The sequence below is a fragment of the Chroicocephalus ridibundus genome, chromosome Z (assembly GCF_963924245.1).
Source record: "Chroicocephalus ridibundus chromosome Z, bChrRid1.1, whole genome shotgun sequence".
Classification (NCBI taxonomy): domain Eukaryota; kingdom Metazoa; phylum Chordata; class Aves; order Charadriiformes; family Laridae; genus Chroicocephalus; species Chroicocephalus ridibundus.
In genome coordinates, this window is record NC_086316.1 from 83297966 (window position 1) to 83322303 (window position 24338).

At 42.0% G+C, this 24338-nt stretch overlaps 1 protein-coding gene across 2 annotated transcripts in view; it reads right to left on the reverse strand.

The window, feature by feature from the left end:
* Positions 1-23818, reverse strand: part of SMAD2 (SMAD family member 2) — a 52810-nt gene extending 28992 nt beyond the window's left edge. For both annotated transcript variants that reach the window (XM_063320336.1, XM_063320335.1), the window contains exons 1-2: positions 23754-23818; positions 11900-12192 (exon numbers count right to left, since the gene is read on the reverse strand). In XM_063320336.1, coding sequence (XP_063176406.1) covers positions 11900-12135 — 236 coding nt within the window. In that variant the 5' untranslated portion in view covers positions 12136-12192; positions 23754-23818. The remainder of the gene's footprint in view (positions 1-11899; positions 12193-23753) is intronic.
* Positions 23819-24338: the final 520 nt, after the last annotated feature.

The window sequence follows — 24338 nt, forward strand, 5'->3', positions numbered from 1 at the left end:
AATGCACAGGGGACAGCAAAACACTGATTTTTAGTTCCTTACTGTGCTTAGTCAAGGCACCAGTCTGCAAGACAGGCACATGGGACATATGCAAAACATCAGACACTCAAAATTTAGACACAAATGAACCAGAAAGCTATTTTCATTATTAGCTTTGCAGAATTCATCCGAATGGACACACCTGAGTTCCGCCCCCCCCACCATAACAGAAGAGGAGATTTATTACAAAAAGATGTAAAGACCTGTCAATAAGCTCTGGTGCACTGCTGTAGGCTTACACAAACACAGCAAAGTTCAGAAGGTGTTTCTGGGAATTGCAGTTGGAGTCCATGAAATCAACATTTGAGTTACCTACTGAAGAAAAAAAAAAGACTTTCAACCAAGCACCTGAGAGTCAAACATCACTTCAAACACCATTTTCCATGCCACGAAGCCGAAAGATTCCACGTTCTTCGCTCAAAATTTCAGAACTACAGCACGAGTCGAAATTATTTCAAGTATCAGCAGAGGAACTTGACCCGAAGCCTCCCACAAAACTAAGAGGAAGTGAAGACCAGTTCTGGGATGTAACTCGCCAATTCAACTAAGCAGTAACTTTGAAATTCTGTATTTAAGCAAAACACAGAGTTTGCTTCTTTTCCATTAGGCTTTTCTCTATCCAATACTTAAGAAAAAAAAACCCAAGCATCTAAAGAAATGGTCAGTTTACCTACAACTATAGGCAAAGACTAAACGAAAACTTTCAATTCTTGCCCTACTGAAACTCGCTTGTACGTTCTGGAATACAAAAAGCCACAATTTGGGGGATCTTTTCTGAACAAAGGCTGAAGTCAGATTACTGCGCAGCACTTGTCCAAGGGGATTTCCCCAAACTCATTGTTCTTCTGCCAATTTTGAAGCATATGCAGCGAGATGCGAATTTTCTCCAGCTCCCGATTGTTCTCTGCTATCCTGCCGGTCTGCTTCAAACAATGCAGCATGACAGAAGCCAACGAAAGCTGGTCGTGATGAGACTACGGCATTGTATATAGTAAATTTTAGAAGTTTTCCACCAATCAGCACTGCAACCAAGTCAGAGTAAGTGAACAGAAACAAGTAGTAAACAAGACACGGGACACTCCTTTTATTAAATTAGCAGGTGTAGATTACAAGCAGGATTAAATCAGTAGGGAACCCGCTAACTAGCTATTTGCGTTGAAAGGTGCAGCAGTAAAAGAACAGCAGTATGTTGTTTACTCTATAAATTCTTCCTAGACTAACGGCCCGAGCTCCACAATTGGGAAGTTCCCCCCCCCCCCCCCCCCCCCCCCCCCCGTAAAATTGCTCTGGTTGTCATAAAACATTCACATTAGTAAAAACAGCGCTCGGGTGTTTTGTTACAGTACCAAGAAAACTAAATTGGCTGACTTCTACAAAAAGAAGAATATAATGAGAGGAATCTTTGCCACACTGAATAGCTGGCTTGATTTAAAGACACTAATTACCACAGTAAACCAGAGAGTAGTTTAGCATTGACTTGGGCTGAGTAAAGCCCCAATTCCTTTATTGGGGAAATATAAGTACTATCTATGAGATAACTTGGGGCTCAATATCAACAATAAAGCACAGTCAACATATTTTTCTCGAGTGACTAACATGGCGTCTTAACAGTAACATGACGTGTCAGATGTAGATATTCTCCTTCCTAATTAGAGCTTTGTACCATGATCCAGGGCAGGTATGTCGCTAAAGTAATCACAAGTAGCTATTTTTCATGTCCTTAAAATTCAACAGCCCCAGCATCAGTTGTTAACCTGCCAAACCGTTAATGGCATATAACAATCAAACAAGCTGTAACCCTTAGTTTTGATTCAGACTCTTCCTGCTTCTTACCATTAAGGCAATCCTAATGAGAAGCCACAGTATCTGGAAACTAAAGAACCTCCACAAATTCCAACAACTATTCACCCCTAAATTTGCTTTGCATATCACTGATGCTCCAATGGGAGCAATGCCTTAAACTTCCACTCCCTAACCAAATAATTCAGCTTACACCAGAGAGGTGAAGAGGTGGCGTTATCATACATCTTACCAAAATTCATCTCAATGTATAGACTGAAAAATCACAGCAAGTTAAAAACTTAAAGGTTACCTGGTAAATGCAGCAAAACCAAGGCCAGAATCCACATCCCCCAAGCCTTTTTTCCCAGTGTTCCAGTTAGTATACAATACAGTCTCCAAAATCCAACAGTTTTTTCTCCTGACTCAAGAGGCAAGCTCCTTTGACCTACACAGCACTTTGCTCTGGCTAAGCGTCTTCCACACTTATATTTTTACATGTTGACCTACCTCAAATGACATGCCAATACTTTCTGCTTGGCATACCAACTCTGTAACAAATTCTGTGGGTAAGTCACGTGGCTTCCTGAATTGCACGAGCTTAAAACTGGCAGCCCGAAGTTTCTTTGTTTAATACTCTCAGACTTCCTTCTTCGGGATGACATCAATATTGTAAGATGCTGCAACCTGAACTATATGGCTACACTAAAGCTTAATCTTAGTTATGGCAACTCAGTCCTCAACATCAGCCACAGCTGTGCAACGAACCAAGTTACATTTCAGTATTTTAAATAAAACCTCACTCAATTCTACTTGAATGCAGACACTACTCCACTTTCAGTTAACACTGTGTTAAAAGGCTTGAAAACTTGAGTTTTCAAATGAATCTTCTAAAGAATAACTTACCTACGCTACAGCAAGGCCCTGACTGCTGTAATACAGAGTGCCCTACTGACACATACATGTTCTTCTGCATACAGATATTAAGAATAAGGTCTTGCTGCTAAGTGGCCACTCAAGTAGGAGTGCTGGTAGAGGAAAAATATGCTGTTAGAAAAAAAAAAAGCGCCCTCTCTTAGGTTCATATTAATCCTGAATCCTACCCTATACATCAAATACACTGATGCTATGAATCAAACAGGAGAAAGCAAGCAAAATGTAACTGGAGGCTATGATTTAAGATAGTTTTGTAGTTAAAGGAAATCATAGAATCATTTGGGTTGGAAGGGACTTTTAAAGGTCCATCTAGTCCAACCCTCCTGCAATGAGCAGGGACACCTTCAACCAGATCAGAAATGCATAAGAGTATGTTTCAAACAGATGAAGGCAGTGTCACCAACACTATCCTACTGATTGCTTACCTCAAGATTAGAAATTAAATTTCTAACTATAGAGACTTGAAGCCAAACTTGACACAAATTTTTATTTCCCATTATAAGTTCATGCAGCATCTACAAGTGTTCTGCAACCTAGCATTTAAGCATGTCACTTTACATATATGTAATTAGGGCCAGCATCCTTCTGTCTACAATGACACCGTCCTCAACATTTGGAAACTAAGAAGGGCTGGACCCGTTTATTTTTGGGCAGGAGATGGTCTTGGAAAACCAGGTGCCAGTTTCTGCCACCCCAGCTCTGAGAAAGACCCCAAGGAAGTTAGTGCAATCTCTCAGAAGACTCTCGTTCTCTCTGTGTACAATACAGCACCACAGAACGGGGACCAGGTGATATCTGTCATCATAAAATTGAAAGAAACTCTCAACGCAGATTAGAAGACAGTGCAAAGTGTTAGAAGACACACCCCAAAAGTCGACTGCTTTGAACTCACCACTTTCAGCAAAACCAGGCTGTTTCTCTTGTAGGATCACGCTTTCACATTTTGTGCTCAGGCTATGCAGGTGGACTCCATTCGCCTGGCAAACAGGTGCCTGATATTCAGACTGCACACCACCATTAACTAAGAGGAAGCCAGGAAGCTACGCAGTATGTACGCACGGGGCCAGTTCTGAGATGAAGAGATGTCGCGCACACGACAGCAAGCCACCGCAAAGCACAGCAGCATTCTGCCCTCGCTGCCCCGCAGACGCCAGAGCCTGGTGCCACACGCTTTAGAAAGCGCCAAAAAACTTCCTGTAGTCTTTTACAGAGAATGTAGAGACGAAACATTCAAGTCCCACCATAATTACGGGCCTGAGAAGAGCAAGGGCAATTTGATGCTCCTGCTACACCTTTCCAGTGAACACATCCAAAGTCTTCACAGCACACAGCTATCACAAGGAAGATCAGGGGGATTTTGAAGCAAATCTTGGCCAATACTCCCCAAAAATCTCAGCCGTCTCTTGCCATACTTCCAGGAAAGATCTCTTTGGCTGTGTTCTAAAGCATTATTTTTATTGAAATTCCAACAAGAGAAAAGCAGAGGGGGCTCTGCTTCATCCTCAATAATCCTGTCATGAGGAAAAGGATTCAGCTTATCAACAAACAATTTACAAGCACGCTTTTCCTGTAATCTCAGCAATAAAAACAGTGCTTTAGTGTATTCTGATGTACTGTCTTAAATATCTATACTTATTTTAGAAAGCTTAAGACGTTCAGCGATAGTCTTGAAACATTTATAGAACCAATTTACATCTAAGTGAACACATCCAGATTGAAACACACGGTATATGGTCTGAGGATGTTCTTTATACGTAGCAGTTCTCAACTTCTGAGCTATGATTAAGAATCGATGTCCATCCCCATCTTATATAGTGAATTATACAGACAGTGCCAAGTTCCATTTCTGGGAAAACAGACTTCACCTCTGTCCGGATAACAATGTTATTTCAGGATCTAGTGTGCCAATCCAACTGCCTGCTGTGATCCTCTGAGCTACCTCACTCGTAGCTTAGCAGCAGACGTTGGGAACTCTCCTAAACCAGTGTCCAGAGGAACCTCCCACCTGCAGCGTAACTGCTGAAGTCACCCTTCTCGTATGGCTCTAACCGGAGAAGGAACAAAGGGATTTCTGTATTACCATCCTCTGGTAAGTAACCTATTTTGGGGATAGATCTTAAAGCTTGAAAACAATCTATTCCAGAAGCCACATTAGCTTGACAACTCTGCTCTAGGGGTGATCAAAAGCATCCCTAAAACTAGGTTACTGCACGCAGCTATGTAATCACTTTTCTGACAAATATTCCCAAAGAATTCAAAAAGACATGCTAACATAGCACAGGTTATGCTCAAGAACAACTGTGTCCTTTACACCTAAATTAGAAATTACTTTTTACTCAGTTATATGAAGAAAGAGGTGTGAAGATGTCATCGTTTTAAAAGATTTGTTTCCTCTCAAACACTGGTTCCAAGCCAGCTGTCCCATCTCTATACAGGTCTTGTCTTTGCCCAGTTTACTTCTGCTGTTAACTCCTAGCAGCACCAATAAATTCCAAGTATGGAAGCACGTATTAACTAAGAGAGACAGCCTTCAGAACGCAATTTTAAAGTGTGCCATAAGCTATGCCTAGGCTGCTTATCTTATCTGTAGTGCTAACTCACTGCAGGGAATGAAGAGCTGCAGGAAAGGAAGAGAAGGAATAACATCAGCATAACAGAGAAATTCATAGTTTCTTTAGAGAATTTTAACCTTGTCGAATGGTCTTGCCTTCACCTGTTTGACGAACTTTCACCAGATTCTGCAGTTTTAAGTATCTGAATCCTTGCAGAATACACGGGAAACACAACAAAATTAAGATGTGCTGGATTTATTTCCTGTACATTGTTAAGCACGTAAAAGACGATAAATCAAGTGTCAATAGCATTAGTCACTTTAACATCAAAAGCAGCCTTAACATCAAACTCAGGGATATGTAGATTTTTGCTATACAGAAAAAAATTCCCAAAACAGTACAGCCTTCAGAAGCAGTCAATAAATACTATTACATTTTTACGCTCTTAAGGGGAAAAAAAAAATATTAAAAAGGTATTCTGAATGCAATGATTAAATATCACCACCGTGCTATTTCCTTGGGAGAATGAAGGTGTGATTGGTTCCATGACAGCAGTTTAAACAGGTTCCAACCTTCACTATTGGCTGATGTGAAAGATATGCAACAGGTATGGCTTTAAAATACTACTGTTGCACCCTAATAAGCTCAAAGAGACACCAGTGTTCGTGAAGTTGGTAAGTAACTCGCTCCTAATTTCAATGTTAATCAACTACTTCACTTACAGTTATCTGCTTTGCATTCCCAGCACTCCCACAATCCTCCGTATTCCCCAAACCCTGGAACCCATTGTAGGGTTTCTGCTTTGCCTCTGGATGGTAAAAAAATAAAAATAAAAATGCAGAATTCATCTCATATTTGAAGCAGAAGCCAGGTGATTCAGAAGCCTAATTATTGACTGCGAATTCCACCAATCAGCTACACTCTTCATCAAACAACAGCAGGATTTGAGCCCCTCTTGCTTAAGTCAGAAGTTGGAGGCTGCCGAAAACAAAGCAGAAATAAGCTTCTGGAAACCAGGAAACACAGCAGGGGGATGCTACGCTCGTGTTAAGCAAGAAGGGCAGAGGGCACAAATAAGACTACATTTTCTACATACATTCGGACTGTTTAGTAAGAAAAGCCATTTTTCAGATAGTACCTTCTGAAACTCAAACAGCACAGCAGGCTGGAAAGGAAGGGTTTGACCGCAATATTACCCTTCTCTCTCTGGAAGCAACTGCTGCATTTCGTTTAAGACTCAAAAGCACTTGCACGGTACTAGCAACCCCGCAAAGAATCTCTGAATTGGGATTTAAGGAAGTTGGTCTTAATACCTTACTTCAGCCAGTAATCTGCCAGATCACCTTTCATCAACGTGCAACACCGCTTTGCTTTTGCGCTGTAGTTTCCTCCACTATAAAGCAGTGATAAAATTTACCTCCTCTGCAGAAACTCAGGAACACCTATGAAAGCTAAGGTTCAAGCGTTAAGTACTGTTCCACGCATAGTATCAAATGCAAATTTACGTAATAACTGTAATATAACCACTACTATTAACGTCAAGAAAAGTTTTATCTGTTCGAGATGAAAGGTTTAAGTTATCAATCAGGAAGTTGTTTGACACTGTATCAAACCCTTTTACAGTCCCAAGATGAGTACACAAACAACTGGAAAGAGACAATAGAGGTATACTGTTACGGACGCATCTTTTAGTTGCCCCCTTCCTCCCAGCTATGAATAGCCTTTGTCAGGGCACTCACGAAAACTATATTCACTATGCAAACATAAAATGAACAAAAACTAGAGATGCTGAGACTGATGGGAGCCACCTGTCTCTTCTTTATCCTCCTGCATCTAGGGGAAGAGAAAAATAGATGCACCTATACATTGAGCTAGAGGCTGACCTGCTGGAAAGCAGCTCTGCAGAAAGGGACCTGGGAGTCCTGGTGGACAAGAAGTTGCCCAGGAGCCAGCAATGCACCCTTGTGGCCAAGAAGGCCAACGGTCTCCTGGGAGGCATTAAAAAGAGCATGGCCAGCAGGTCGAGGGAGGTCATCCTCCCCCTCTGCTCTGGGGAGGCCACAGCTGGAGCACTGGGTCCTGTTCTGGGCTCCCCAGTTCAAGGAGGACAGGAAACTGCTGGAGAGAGTCCAGCAGAGGGCTGCGAAGATGATCCAGGGACTGGTGCACCTCTCTGATGAGGAATGGCTGAGAGAAGACTGAGAGGGGACCTCACCAATGCTTATCAGTATCTAAAGGGTGGGCGTCAAGAAGCTGGGGCCAGGCTCTTCTCAGTGGTGCCCAGGGACAGGACAAGGGGCAACAGGCACAAACTGGAACACGGGAAATTCCATCTGAACATGAGGAAAAATTTCTTTCCTTTGAGAGTGCCAGAGCCCTGGAAGAGGCTGCCCAGAGAGGCTGTGGAGTCTTCTTCTCGAGAGATATTATATTGAAAACCCTCCTGGATGCATTCCTGTCCAGCCTGCTCTGGGTGACCCTGCTTTGGCAGGGAGTTGGGCGAGATGATCTCCAGAGGTCCCTTCCAACCCTGACCATTCTGTGATATGGCTCAGCTCAGCACTGCGTTGTGCAGACTGTTGCAGCAGTGGAACAGGGAAGCTGCCAGCAAGGTGATGAGATACAGCAGTGCTCTGCGGGTTCAGCAACAGGCATGCTGCAAGATGGAATCTCCTGGGGAAGAGCAAATGGGTTACAACATGCAACAAATGAGGACTACAGCTGTACCTGGGGAGCACTCCTTACAGGCAGGTCATCTCCAATACTACTCATCCTTCATATAAGGCCAGACCCTATTATAGTTGTCACGTTACCCAAGCTTTGGCATGGAAGCAGAATTCCACACGTGATACAGATGTACCCAGTTACAGCTCATGAAGGACATGGTTCTGCATTGGTTTTCAGACATGTATGCTCTAGAGGAACATAAGATATCATGACGAGGTCTAAACTCAATGCTCCTTTTTTTTTTTTTTAATTTTAAAAATATAGGAGCTACAACAGTCCAGGTCAACATTATCCCAAACCTGCCACAACTAAACTCTGTTATTAGTTGTACATTATCAGGGATTTTAGAAAAGCAGATGCATTTTGGCGAGTCTTATTTAAAAGAAGCAAGAGGAAAGCATGAAGCACATCTATACGCCTTTTAAGACAGAAAAACCACACAGCTGATCACACCAAACAGAGCAACACTGAAACTACTGATTTGTGTTTCCCTACTTTGGATTCCAATATTCTGTACTGTCACCACCAGAGTGATTTTTTTTAAATAATGAAGAGACACTATGAATTTGCCGGTTGACTATTCATTACATGGCATGGTTTGGTTTGTTAAAGGCTTGGGTTTCAGCTATCACTAGTTACGAAGTATTCATTTCGACAGAAGGATCCATGCTAGTAAGAAAGAAACTGCTCCATTAGAAGACGACTTATATAAACGGATGCTCGTGCTCTCTTTCTTCACTGACTGCCTCTTGTGCTCCCTTTGCGTCAGAACTGCAAGGGAAAGCATAAAGACAGAATCTTTAATTCTACCGAATTCAGTCCGTATTTTAGAAAAGTGAACTCACGTGCCAACATTTAGTTTCAGGATACACAGGGATTATGCGATTAGAATCCCACTGGCTTGCTGGGAGGATTCAGCAAGATAACTACAAATTACTTAGCGGGCTAGTGTCAAAAGGACCTCTGTACTTATTTAGCCTCTGCTCTAGATTACTGACCCACTTATGAAGAGCTAAGCATCCCTGCTGTGCGATGCCAACACCCACTCCATCTGTTTGCTTCTGCTTTCTCGGAACCTCTATAAGTCTGCGTAAGAAGTTCTGTTAATTACCACATGAGCAGCTTTTGCATAGCACACGCAGTATCGGCCTCACTCAGTATGTAGTCACCTTGACAAACAGCACAGAAACAGAGCAATCCTAATCGCGGCAGGATTATCAATGACATGAAGTACACGCAGATTTCTGAAGAGGCAACTGAATTCCACTTTTGTCCAAGCTGCTCTCAGATTTGAGAAAAGTTTGTAGGTGTTTAGTTGCTTCGGTGAAAAATATACTCTCTGGAGTAGTAGCAAACTCTCTGGAAATCTCCAAGGGGACCAGAAACTTGTGGAGCCACGACTGAAACTTCTGTTGAAGGAATAATGGCCACAGTTGTCAACAGAAGCATCCCACAACGCGCATAAATATCTACACCGAGTTAAAAAGAATTTAAATCTAAAGATAGTTTAAAAAAAAAAAAAGAAAAATACACCACAGAAACCCAAACACAAAACCCCTCCCTGCACGCAAAAGAACATTTGGAAAGTTGGCCCAGCTGTCACATCAGAACTGCATCTCAGCAGCTTGGCACCTCAAACTTCCTGCTGACTCCGAAGAAAAAAGAAAGTTTCAAATTCAGCATTTTATTATTTAACCCTGCTGATTTGCAGATCTTTAAGACATTCACTAAAGTGGGTCTCAAGCAGCACTTTCATTAACTTACTAAATCCAAGAACAAGAATCTCCAGAAGTCATTACAGTACTGAGTTGACATTTGTTCTTTCTTGGGAACCCAGACTACTGCTGTCAAAGTGAAATAATATCAACAGTCCAAAAGCCAACTATGAAACTCAAGAATTCTGTGTAGCACTGCCGGCAACCCTGATATCATCTCACCCCTTAACAGCAAGCCATTTCTTAGTTTAATTTTAAACCTTGTGTAATAGACAACGCCACTCGAAGAGCTCTCTAGCTACAAGCTTACTCCTAAGGTAATTCAGTGAAACCTGCGTCCCATCCTTTTTACAGCTGACTGAAGGATGGATGAGAACAGCACATCACAGCCCAGCAAGAACCTCTGGTCACAACACAAAGGCTATACAGAGTCTGACAGAGCTTCGTATTCTGTTGTAAAGAGTTATTTACTATGCCTACTTGAACATAAAAGGTCACCCAAGCAGGAGGAGATACTCAAATACAGATGACTAGTAGACTAGGATAACAATGATAAACGCGCATACTGTTTGTATCTTCTAACATCATCTTCAAAATTAAATTTGAACAGCTATTCTTCTGAAGCAGCAATGTTAAACCTGGCAGGACAGCTTTAGAAAGTCTCTCTAAGAGCTCTAAAAGTTAGATACTCATTTTATACCAAGTGAATCTGTGTGTGGCATATTTAGCTTTTGTCATATGAAACGCCTTCCAATTAAGCATTTTGTCTTTGTCATGGTGAAGACTTCCTAAACACATACAGTCATCTCACGTCAAGTCAAGAAATACTTATCCCTGCAGGTTCCAGTCTTAGTCTACCAAAATACACAAAGACAAGAAAGTACTAGTATTTTATTTCTTATTGTTTTCCATCTGGCAAAAGGGAGAAAGCAGAAGGGAAACCCAGAGAATTTGGGGACTGCTCTGGGGAAGAAAACACAAGCAGAGGGCAGCATTAGAAATAAAGTGCGAATAGAAAAAACAGAATTAGAGTAGTCATTCTTTCAGAGCATACTCATGATTTTCCCAGAAAGCTGTGTCAAATCTAAAAGAGAATACTAAAACCATTATCAGATAACAACTATAACACATTTGGTATGTGGAAATCATTACTGACACCAGTCAAAACTAGTTTGTGCTATGATTAATACAAAGCTTAAAAGTAGCTGGGATGAACGCTCTAATACAGAAATTAAGGTCATAAACCAGATGCGGTTTCTCTCCCCTAGAAGTTATTTTAAGTACGAGGGGCTAAGTGCCCAGAATATTCCCGTGCCATCATATTCTCTACCTTTTTCATAGAAAAAACACACCTGTGAAGTGATTTTGATACTTATGTCTCACATAATGAGCTTACACATGCACCTTAATGGGAACTCCGTACGACACGAATTGAGAGCATACTGCATTATACTTACAAACATAACCCTTGCCTCTCGCACAGCAGTTGCTATGAATTAAGTTGAGAAAGTCAAAGGGGTAGAATGCAAGTCATTCACCTAAATGTATATACGCATCAGGAGCAGAAGAGCAGTTCTAGAAGTACTCCAGTTTATCAAACAAAAAGCACTTTCATTAACAAATAATAATTACAGTAAATAAACTGGTCTTCAGACACCCTGTCTCCAAAGATAAAATTTCCCTTTGAAAGGGAGACTGGATGCAGCTTGCACAACTTAAATGAAACTACCGTATACAATTGCAAATAGATGACTGAAGTGTTGACCAAGGAAAAACTAGTCTTTTTTGGTTTTTTAAGTGGAAATGTAGGTTCAAGTATGCCCCTCCAATTATAGACAGGGTTATTAAATAAAAGCATAAGGCAGTGCTACAAACTAAGAGCTGCTCTAGGCACCACCGGAATATGTACAAATTGGAATCCACGTAGTAATGAAAATTGAAATGTGAAGTTATTATTAGCAATTGTGACTTAAAGCATGTGATTCAGTTGTAAGCAAGCACCATACAAAACCAAAACAGGTTTTAAAGAATTTTTAAAGAATCAAAAGCATGCAACTGATATTTTTTAGTCACTTGTTCACAGGACAGCCTAAACATCCATTTAGTCATTTCTTACATGGTTGCAACGATTTCAAACACAACAGCACTTACCTTGGTATCGTCACACATTTTGTATTGCAATTCTGAGTGGTAATTGCCTTCTCAAGCTCATCCAGCTGTCCTGTTTTCTTTAGCTTCTTGACCAAGCTTTTCACTGCTTTTTCACACCACTTTTCCTCCTGACCATTCTGCTCACCACCACCAGCCCCTCCAGAGCCACCAGCAGATTTTTTCCACCCCAGAAGTCTCTTCACAACTGGTGGAGTGAATGGCAATATGGATGACATGACTTTCACCAGACAGAACACTCAGCAAGTAATAAATTAGAGATTCCCGTCTGATCCCTAAAAACACAAACCAAAACAGACACATTAGCACTGAGGTTTCACACGAAACAAAAATTTTGCTTAGGATCTCTCATTACCAAATGCCATAGGACACCGCATCCCAAAATAAGAGAGATAATAGTTCAGAAGTAGTCTCCATTACGGTTAGCTACTTCATCCATAAAGTTAAAAAGCAAGTTTGCTGCAGAGCCTTCAACAGATAGCACGCACTAAGGTTACTGTTGGATCAGACATTTAATTTTTCCTCAAGTCAACTCCAGAAAACACAGAAGTTAACTCGAGCCTAGCTTTGCACCTAGGCTGGCTGGTTTTAGTCATTTATTAAAATTTTCCACAAGTGATTGACAAATTGCATACACATATACACACGTTCTGCCCGTCTCCAAATTAATTTAGCAAGCAAAATTGTGTTTGGAATGTCATTTAGTCATTACAGCTTGACAGAAGTCTTCCAACAGCCAGCCATTTCACAAGCCTTTTCTCATTTTGTTTGTCATGTTTTTAATAACTACCAATTTGGTTCCTCTGGGGGCACAGATTTGAAATTCAGTCATAAGTTTGGTAATAAGCTTATTCCCGTCTTTCTAGTTCAATGGCCTACAGATAAGGAATCTTCTCAACTGGCAGTACTTAAAATCATCAAGTCTTTCAAACTTCATGGAAGGATAATTAAAATCTTAGTTTGCAGGCACCCGAGTAGTAGACCTGTCTGCTTTCAATTTTGATAGTCTTTCATTCAGTGTCAACTACCTGATCAGGATGTTTATATAAAAATGAAAGATTAGAAGTGATGCTGAAACTTAGGCTATGTTTAGCATTCACTGCAATTTGCACTTCAAATCATTTAAAAGAGAAATTATAGCCATTTAGGAAAAAAAAAAAACAAAACACCTTGTTTTTGCAAGTTCTATTAGGCTAGTTTTAGGTATTAAAGCATAAGCCCCAAATCAACCATGTTTTTTCAGGCAGACAGCTGTTAGAAACTGCTTGAGGACATAATGGTCCTATGGCTAGAAGCATGGCACTGAAGTCAAAACACACCTTATTTCCAGGCAGCAAATGGGTATTTGAACTGCAGAAAGTCACCTTATTTCCAAGCTGTACAAGTTAGCTCAATCAATGGAAAATACCTGGTTTTAGCTAAGAGCTAACATTACCTTCAGGCTACTCAATTTGAGCTTTCAAAGACAGCTTAGACGCCTCTCCATTCCGTACAGGCGCACTCCTCACTTCTATCCAAAATATATCAACTTCATCTTACTGAAATTTCCCATCTGCAAAACAGCATGGCTGATTTGGGATACTTCAGGCTACACTATTCATGGCTAATTTATGCCTTGTCATGTCTTTGCGGTTTCAGTGAGGACCAACAAGTCAACAAACACTAAATTATATTCTACAGGTAACTTTAAATCATAGCTTTTCAACTTCCACAAAACACAACATTCAGTAGGAATGACATTTCAGTTTCAACTAAATTATACCTCCATGAAGCAGCTTCTGCGAGCACCTAAAAATATGACTGAAGCAAGAATTGTAGTCTTCTGGGGTCAAGGAGGCAGAAGTTCCAATTAACAAGGACTCAAGTTTAACATTGGTAACTTTATGCAAGTGATTCAAAATAACGTATCCTAAATCAGAGAATCATAGGATGGTTTGTGTTGGAAAGGACCTTAAAGATCATCGAATTTCAGTTCCCCGGCGATGGGCAGGGACACCTTCCACTAGACCAGGTTGCTCAAAGCCCCATCCAACCTGACCTTCAACATTTCCAACGATGGGCCATCTACAACTTCTCTGGGCAACCTGTGCCAGTGTCTCACCACCCTCATCATATAAAATTTCTTCCTTATATCCAATCTAAATCTACTATCTTTCAATTTAAAACCACTGCCCCTCGTCCTGTCAGTAGAAGCCTCGGTAAAAAGTCAAAGCATTCATTTTCACACAAGACTATAATGTGAAAAGAACTTTCATTCTTTCAGTAATATTAAATTATTACAGAATTGTCCCCACTATTTCAGGCTGCAGGTTCTGCAGGCTGCAAAAGCATTGCACTGGCACGCTGGCTGCAGCAAACACAAGAAAAATAAACTCAATATCCAACATTTTTTCAAATTAAACACTGAATAGGACACTTGGGGTACGGTTTCAGAGGGAACCAAGCCAATGTAACAGCTTCCTGCCACAGGAAGCCCAGGTCTCCTTCCTTTCTTTCCTGTGGCACCACCACTAATACCTTTCCACAGAGCATTATTCTTTAGAGAAAGCAATCCTTTATTTGGATAACCAAATAAAAACTGATCAACGGTTTGTTTTCTTTGCCGAGTTAGTTCTCTTTCAGGTTAACCAGTTGCAGTGGCACACACACAGAACTGTAAGTACTTGATGTCAACATCATACAAAAGTACATACCCGGGCACATACTTCAATTTAGTTAATTTATTTCAGGAGTGAAAACATTAGACCCCTTATGCAGAAGAGTGAGTAGCTCCAGGGATAAAACAGGAGGCTTCCATAGCCTCTGCTGTTTTAAGAAATGCTCACACTAGGTTTCTGAAACAGAGAATGGCAGTCACTCAGAGCTTTATAAAAAAAAGACTTCAAGTTTTGAGCAAGGCCAACATTAGATGCTTCAGAGGCATACGCAAAAAATTCAGAAAGACTCACCAACCAAAAAAGATAGCCAATTTTGCTGCAAAGATCCCATTTTAAACACCAGCAATTGATGGTGTAATATCTGAACACTAAATTCAACGTTGACAGACTTAGGCAACCAAGTACCAGTATTGTTGCTTATCCACACACCAATAATTCTCCCGTTTACTGAGCTCACTGACACATAATATACGTATTTCCTGTTCTTTAGCTTCAATTCTGACACCTTTCTATGCCCCAGAATACTCCTTTGATTGTCAGCCTTATAAGACACACACACTTCAGCAGGGTCTCATTTACCATGAAGGTAAATTGCCTATTCTTCCAGGCCCTCTAAACATTCTCCATGCTTTTATCTTATTTTTCAGCTTTACAATACCCCTCGTGATGAGGTGTCCAATTTTGCACTATTCTCTCCCTTAAGACATAACACTGATCTATATATCATTTTCTGTATGCTCTGGTACTTTGTTGTTTGTTTGGGTTTTTTTTAAACTAAGATTTGCCTTTCTGCTTCAAATGCACATTGAGCGATTTAAGTCTTGCAGCAGGGAAGAATTTAGAAACCCCATTCATTTCAGTTATTCCTTTTATTTGAACTCTCATACTATTTTGACATACTCAAGAACCAAAAAAAAAAAATAAATCTTTCTTTTCCCATTTCCAAAAGACTGTCAGCTCAGACCTAACTAATGAGAAGTTTCCAGACATTATACTTAGTTTTAACCAGTTCCCTTAAAGATGTTTGCCCATACAGTTTCTGTAGCACAGGTTGATCTGCTACCCCTGTGAAAATTAGCTGTAAAAAACCAAAAAACAAACCCAAACCACACAAAGGAACATGCTTAAAGAGCCCTTTATTACAACGATTATTACAGCTTAGCAGCTATTTAAAAAAACCACACAACGTGCACCCCAGCTGCAGACTAAGAGTCTGGGAGGCTTAAACTTCTTCCTTCTAGCCATTGTTTTGCCATGTCAGGGATTTGCCAGGAGTATCAATAAGAATTTCATTAAGTTATTCCAGTAGCGGCCCCGGATCTTTCAAAGGCTGAGCAGAGACAATGTGACACAAGTAGGACAGGACTTCATTCAGCTTAATGTTTCAGCTGATTGCGAGGAGTACTCATAGGAGGATATTTCAGCCAGTTTAATTTATGCAAAAGTGGCACTCTGCTCCAAGCCTAGAGGAGGCACTGCAAAGTGCAAAGCTGAATTCTGAGCAATTTTGATAAACGCAAATTAGGCAAGGAAAAAGCAATAGAGAAATTAATACGAAATACCCTACTGGGTCAGTGCATCTAGCCTAGCGCTCTGTCTCCAAAGGTAGCAAAAGGATACGCTACTCAAGGAAAGCACACGAGCCTGGCTGTTTTATGTAGCCCATTTTCCTCGTAATCCTTCAGCATCTTAAACTGTTACAGCAGGAAATTAAAGGCTACATTCCTACCTGTTCCCTTTTAGGAGCCGTTTATGGACCTGTTGTCCACAAAACTCATCTAACCACTTTTTGAACCTGCCTCCACAACCTCTTGTGGCAGACAGCACCAGAGTTTAACTGCCCACTGCCTAAAGAAGTACTTTTAGCTGTTTTAATTTGATCTCTTCTTACCATCAGAAAGCAGCCCTTGTTCTACCACTGCAAGCTCCACTTAAGAACTGTTTGCATTCATCTCGTCCACAAGCCTCATGATTCTGTACACTTGAATCACGTCCCTCCCTCAAATAGAGACTATCAGCCTTTTATCACAAACAAAGCATCTGAACACAGCTCATACGGTTTGGGAAGTTCCTTTGGACAGATGCCAAGCCCTAAAAGAGCTTTACTCCTTCAATTAAATTACAAGTACTCGAAGACACTACATAAGGACTGATCTAGAGACCACAGAAAAGTTGTATCAGTCTATGGTTATCTTTTCACTTATCTCTTTGGTCATACTATCCTAAAGCTCTCAACATCTTAATTAAAAGTACAAACCCAGAAATCTACACCGGAGGAATTTGGAGATAGGAGGCAGACAGCACGTGTCTGCAGCTGAACATCTAGCAGGAGCTCAAATAAAAATGAGGAGCCCTAATTTGTGTTGTGTTCTAACTGTATCCACCTAGACAGTCTCAGACACCATGTTTATACTAATGGGTTTAGGAGTCAGTGCTGCAGCTCATTTTTCACCAGCAAATCCCATTTCAATTCATCACCTGTAACTTTTGCCTTCAAACTGATACAGTAATATAAGGAGTTTTGATCTTTGTTCCTCGAGAACCATCCTCTCATACACTGTCACTGTTGACAGCAGCCTCTTGCTAAAAACATTCCTCTGGTCTTTTTCCTTGTTCACTTTCTTCATCTATAAAAACACATAAAATGCTTTTTCCCCAAACGCACAATCTTCACCAACGCTGCAAGAAACATTTCCACACAGCTAAAACGGCTGCAGATCAAATACGTTAAATATGTAACATCCCTTCTTCCTTGCGATATAGTTTTTGTGATTTCCTTGTAGCTTACAGCCAACCACCTCTAAAAACTAAGTATTCATTTACGGCCTTTGCTTTTCAGGACTTTAAATGTGCTTTGCCATCGCTGACTCTTTGCGCTGCCTCTCCTTGGATCACTGTCTTCTACTGAGGCCCAACGTCACAACCTCAAGAACATCAAATCTGATCATTTACCTTCCTGTGTACCACTCCCACTACAACACACCAACATATTCGGACTCTGTGAGTAACCACAGGGAGATTTTCGAGACCCCTTTCTGAGCTCAACTATAGTTGAACTACTGGCATCAAGGCAGCAGTGAGATACAGAGCTGAAAACTTCCGCTGTTTTATCCCTTTCCACATTCCCTGGATTGTGCCTTAAAACTGCAGCTTTGAACACTGGAGGAGTATACTCACTCTTTTTACCAGAGAGGTACAAGTGTTGCTTTGGATTGCTGGAACATAGTGAGCACGTGTTGTTATTCCCAACAGATTAATACTGGAAAATTTACAAATTGCCTAATTTTGGTGGTATTTGTTTCATCTCTGCCCCCATAGTGTATCTCTGCCTCCTGATGCACACATGTTTCTATAGTTGGTCAAACAGTGTCATAGTTGGCAACTTTTGAAGTCCCAGTTTGAGTCATGTCTGCTATTATTCCATTCTACTGTGGTTCTCTGGAACAAGTATTAAATATTAAGCCCATGATCCCAGCAATAACTAAGCATAAAAGATGAAGAAAACCTTAAGGGCATCATGCTAGCAGACTAAAATCTTCAAGGGAAATTTTCCTTTCCTGAGTGTCTGGAACATACTATAAACACACTGGTGCTACCAAAAATATCAAGTGATTTCTGGCTAATTTATTCTAAAGCCTTATGCAACATATTTCATATCAGTCTGCTTATTCATCTTAAACTTGAAATAAAGAAATCTGATCTCTCCTGCTTTTACTAGAAGTATTCTGGCTTAGAGGAATTTCATTTGCAAGAGCTCTTCTGGAATAAAGAGGACAGAAGTTAAGCTCCCAAGGAAAGAAGATCGAGGAAAATAATTTGTGGCATCTGAGAGAATCTACAAGTTCATTTCCTCCCTATATTTTAAGTCTCATTTTTGTGATTATCTTTTTTTTTTAAAAAGGTGCTTTTTTTTTCATTAATCCCGGAATTTGGACAAGATTCTGTATCAATTTCACCAAGGGCGCAATGTTTCACATCTTTTAGAAGAGGAGGGAATATCCACCCTCTCCCTCCGCATGCATCCCTGTAATATTAGTGGCTTCAGAATAAAGTAACATTAATTGAAGCACAGTCTATTTAAGGCAGTATCAAGACTGTTAGGCTAAACAATATTGAGACTTGAAGTTTAAAAAGGCATAGCTTATGCAGTACCGCATATGTCTCCCATATTTACCCAAAGTCATTAAGACTCACAGAAATGATAAAACAAGTATTTCATCTTTCATTGAACAGAAGCAAAACAAAACTAATTTATGATCTGCTTCTGGATCCTTTAGGCTGTGTTATTCCAAACAGCAAGGAGACAGTTTATTCTCAGCGGAATCTGAGAAAGTTCTCCCCTGTATTAATGAGCTCAACTCGCAGGAAGCCTGAATTGCGTATGAAGTTCAAACTAAAATCAAAGCCAGTCTTTTCCCTTTCAGATAGAATAAGCTCTAGTCAACGCACTCAGTGGAACAGACAAGACATTTCACTTCTTCTATTGCACCCACAACCCCTCCAAAAACTGCCATTTCAGATTCCAGAAGGACCAATTCATTCTTCTTCCCCTACAAACACGTATTAAAGATGCCCAGTTTTGACATAACTGGCGAGGCTCAAACCTACTGCCACATACATACTTTTCTGAAGAACACGAGAAATTCAGATGGCGCCCACCCTTCTTTCCTCACATTCAGGTCAGAGTAGGACAGCTTTGAGTACTCCCTCACTGTTTTTGGGGTGCCTGGATTTTTTTTGTTTTGGGGAAGGTGGGGGTGGAGAGCTGGGGGAAGGGGAATCCAGCCCTGCTGAGCAACATCCTCAGATCCACCCCCCAGTTCAGCTTTCCAGCCAATTAGGCCAGCAGTGGGGAGTGGCTCTGAAGAGCTCCCTCCCAGGGGGCTCCATCTGGCCAGATCGCAGGCCAAAGCTCCGAGAAGTAAAGCCAAGGTCCCAGTTCAGCTTTGATACCAGCCGATGAAGTTCAAGGCAGGCTACTTCTGATCTGGGAGGGCTGGAGCAGAGAAAATTCTTCCTCCGAGTCAGCTTTAGAATGAGGATTTTGTAACCTGCCTATATACAGAATCAATTTACACATTAATATTTATTATGCCAGTATTGCAATGCATCTTGAAACTCTGCATAACTGTATTATCTTTATATAGCTCATTGAAAACAGAATTACCCACCTACTTTGAAAGTAGACTTTCTTCCTCTCACTCATTTCGTGAAGTTTGATTATGAATCAAATGAGAAAACTCATGTTTCTCATACACTGAGCTAAACTAAGCACGATCAAGATGCTATGAAAGCTTCAGAAGCTCAATGCTTCTTCTGTTACTAAGGATTACTGCAAATTACAGACAAATGTAATAATGAAAAGCTATATTGCTATTAGAAAATTAGCACACTGTATTAACACATGCATTCATAGTATGCTAAAACTGCACGCAACTGGAGACACGAGAAAGAGGAGAGGTTAATTTTACTGACCTCTGATTAAACTACTAATAGGACTGATGTATTTTAGCAACTCTCCTAAAATTACAAGAGAGGAAAATTACCACAACCTGCAGTCAGCCAATCCACCTGTCTCTGAAGAGCAGCAAACTTCTACTACTTAGTATTATTAACAACCTCACAGTATTTCTCCTTAAAACTAAAAAGCCTTAATAGCCCTGCAAAAGCACAGAATAAGCACTCCAAACCAAAGCAGTTTAAACTCTTCTCACCTCATTTGTTTTGACTAACAATTTTCCAGGTGTAACAGGCAAGTGTTTCATTATTTCAGAAAATAAATACTCCTGGGCTGAACCGGACGAGAATATCCACAGAACTGATTATCAGGTACCCAAGTACCGTTTCACTTTTTAACTGTATAACTTAGCAGCTTCTCCACTTTGTTAAACCATAAATAGTTGCATTTAACAAATAGTTAATGCAAGTTCGCTTTCAAAACAGCTCTAATGCAAGTGTTCTTCGAACAGGCCAGCCGTCCACCCCCTTGATAAGCAGAGTTCACTCTGCACCAAAGAGCGTCTTATGTTAAGCTCGTGTTGTTCCAGCGTAATTAAATCAAGCTTCAGCCCAGACTAAACTGATAGGAGACCCAGGAGCTGCTCTCTCACAGTCTCTTCTTGGTCTTACTTCACACTATGGCTGTCAAACACATATAATCATAATAAAATGTCATCTGGAATGAAGCCTTACAGTTTGCAACACAGTTTCTCTAGTGGAAGTGGAGAGCAATGTTTAGGAAGGTTTTCTGCAGTAGCCAATTTCTTCTAGCCCAGAGAGTATTGAACACAGGGCTGCCTGTACTCTCCATTCCATTACAAAAAAAACTAATCCCATCGCATGACCTGCAGCAATTCAGTTTAACAAATCAACAATTACAAATATTTTGGCAAAGTAAGCTTAGGCATTGTTTGCCTCTCGGCACAGTTCACAACCAGTTTGTGGCTTTATGATAAAAGTCATTAAATCCAATCTGAAAAGCAGAATTTACAGCTCACTTAGCAAGTCAGGCCCATAAATGGATGCTTTCAATTACAGGGCATTTACATGCACAATCATTAAGGCAGCGTTGAATACATTTGAAAACTCTAGAATACTTTTTATAATAATTAAAACTTTGCGTACTGTTCTTTATACAAACAAAACTTAGGAATTCTCTTCAGTCTCAAGCAGAGCTCACACTCATTGTTATCCAGAACCTACTACAAAGCCTGTTCTCCCAGTACTTTTGTGGGAAAGGGATTAGAGAGATGGAAACAAGTTCTGTTTTTTAAAGCTGCTCTCAGTAGCAGAGATTTTTTTTTTTTTGAGCTCCAATAAACTCAATTATATCAACTGGTGCTCAACACTTCTGAAAGATCAAGTGGAACAGGAAGATGGAGGAGGACCCAGGAGGGCCTTTCATTTGGAGATTCACTGTGTAATTCAAGCTGATTTGATTTCGTTCGTGAATCTAGCTTCTGGGTGGAGGAAAAGGAGATCAGTTAAGAAACCAATTTTTTTAACTTCATTTTTTGAATTGTGTTCTCCTTTTTAACACCAAACAGAACCTCAGGAAAGTTGACAAATTATTGTCCAAAATTGTATTACACACACACACAGCTTCTTCCACAAAGAAAAATGGATCTTCAAACAATTTTGTTTCTGTGACTGTCAGTGTAGTCTGAGTCTACCCCACACAACTGTAGAACAACAATCAAATACCAGCTTACTCTACTTACTAAACAGCCCAATATATTGTTAAATATGTGCTTAGATCCATCTTTGAGTTAAGTTTAAACCAACTTAAGTGAGATCCTCCCCTTCCTCTTTTTAAAGGCATTTGTAACTACTGCTATCTTTCATCATGATAGTGCTAAACAAATGGGGGGGGAAGGGACTTCAAAAACCCCCCTTCTATTTATATCGTCATTCCCCTCTAATTCACTACAGTTTGTAAACGCTAAAGTTTTAAAGCTACGCCTCAGAACAAACACACACACATCCCAAAAAAAAAAAAAATCTATTCATGCACCACGCAAGCTCCAACATTGCGATAAAGCATAAGAAAGTCTAAACAGCAACCTTGTTCTGCTAATAGAAGCCTTAACAACAAGAGAGTTGTTTTTTTTTTTTCCAGGCTGGAGAACAGAGCAAAGACTAATCAGTCTCTCACTACAGAGTCCAGCCCCCACAGAAATAATGTCATGAATCAGTTTGGAAGTACAGCTCTCCAGGCTAAGAGAGGAACACTTAAGAACAGACAAACCTGCTGTTATGTGCGGTCTCCTAATAAGCTGTCATTATAAACTTCTTGCTACAGATGGAATCTGACTCGTTTATAACCAGGAACGGTGATAACAGGAGCTCTACACACAACATACACAGGTTGCAGAATTCACTAGCAGCATTTTCAGAAACAGTTGTTTGGTAAACACAATGAGCAAAACTTTTTCTTAATGCTATCCGCTTGTTTGTAAAGTATTTGAAAAGAGCACAACACACAGGCATTGTTTGTTTTGTTAGTCAAAAACTGTAACGGACAACCAAAAAGACATGAGACTAGGCTGCAGCCTGAATCCCAGCTGTTCAATTCAACAGCTCTCCAAGACTATCACAAGGGCTCTTTACCCACCCACTTTTTTTTTTTTCCTTCTTTTATTTCCCCAGAGTGAAGACTAAAAGACCATACTGTGTCACACTTTTTCTCTTCCCCTCCACTCCCCACAAAAAATTACAAATAGGAACTCTACAACCCTGCAGTAACACCAGCTACTGCCATTTATCACAACACAATTTCTCCGATGTGCTTACCTAGGTAGACGAAACACTTAAAAGACTATGCTTGTTTATATCTTACAATGCCTAGACAGCTACAGCATTAAAACAAATGATGTGAACAAAAACACTCATCTCACTTGCATGTGTCTCATGGAGCCAGTGTGTATTTCACATCCAAGGCTCTGGATTAGGAGAGGAACAGAAAAAAGGGCACTGGCTGAAGTGAAGTCTGCAAGCCTAAATGCTTCATAGAATGGTCTGGGTTGGAAGGGACTTTCAAGACCACCCAGTTCCAGCCCCCTGCCACGGGAGGGACACCTCGCGCTAGACCAGGTGGCTCAAAGCCCCATCCAGCCTGGCCTTGAACACCTCCAGGGATGGGGAACTGCTTTGCAACTTGCTCCTAACTTTCTCCACCACCCCGGCACAGAGTTTCGCACACCTGATCTCTGCAAGAAAAAAAGACCGGGCAGAGAGGGATGGGGCCGAGGAAGGAGAAGCAGAACTTTATTCCCCCTCCCCTCACACCCCCCACCTCAGACACACACAGGGAGGCACAAGCCAGCCCTTCCCACACTCCACCGCCCCGCCTTGGGGGGGGCTATTCCGACGTGTGGGCGACGGAGGGGTGACAGCGACCTTTCCCCCCCCTCACCTTCCCCTCACGGAGACCGGGCGAGCGGCCTTCCCAACCCCCGGCCCGCCGCCGGGGCCCTCATCGCCGGCAGCGTCCCACCACAACAAAGGGGGAGGAGGGCGTGGGGAGGCGCCCCCGCCACCAGGCCCGGCCCCGTGTCCCCCCGCACACGGCCCGACGGGGCACCCCCTTCCCGCCGAGCGGCCGCCCGGTTCCCCCCTCCCCCGGCCCCGCTGCCCCGCGGCGCGGCCAGGCCGCCCGCCGAAACCGCCCCGGGACCAACCTCTTCCTCGGCGAGCTGCGCGGCCGCCCTCCTCCCTCAGCGCTGCCTTCCCCCCTGCGCGCCCGCCCTCCCCGCACCCATTGGCTGCCGCCGCCCCCCGCCCCCGCCGGTGGGAGGAGGGGGGCATCTCATTGGCTGCGATGCCCGTCAGTTGAGAAAGATCGAGCGAGGATTGGGCGGTGGGCGCTGCGGCCCGGCCCCAGCCGCCGATTGGCGGATCGAGCCGCCAATCGGATGCCGGCGGCGGAAAAAAAAAATAAAAAATAAGGCGAGGGACGCGCGGCGGAGGGTGGGCGGGGCTGCGTGCCGCGCGCGGCGGGGGCGGGGAGGCGCCGCTCATTGGCAGCGTCGGCTGTCACTCCTCGCCCCAGGCGCCCGCTGGGGGCGGTTGATCGGGGAGGGCGAATTGGAGCGGGGGTTTGGGTGAGCCGTAGGCGCGCAGCCGCACTGGCGGCGTGGGCGCGCAGCGAGACCGGCGTCCCGTAACCTTCCGCGCCGGGTGCGGGTGGGAGCTGAGAAAAAGTAGTGCGCTCCTTCCCGCCAGAAATTCCCTCAGGAACCGGCTGCCCTCAAACGGCCAGCAAA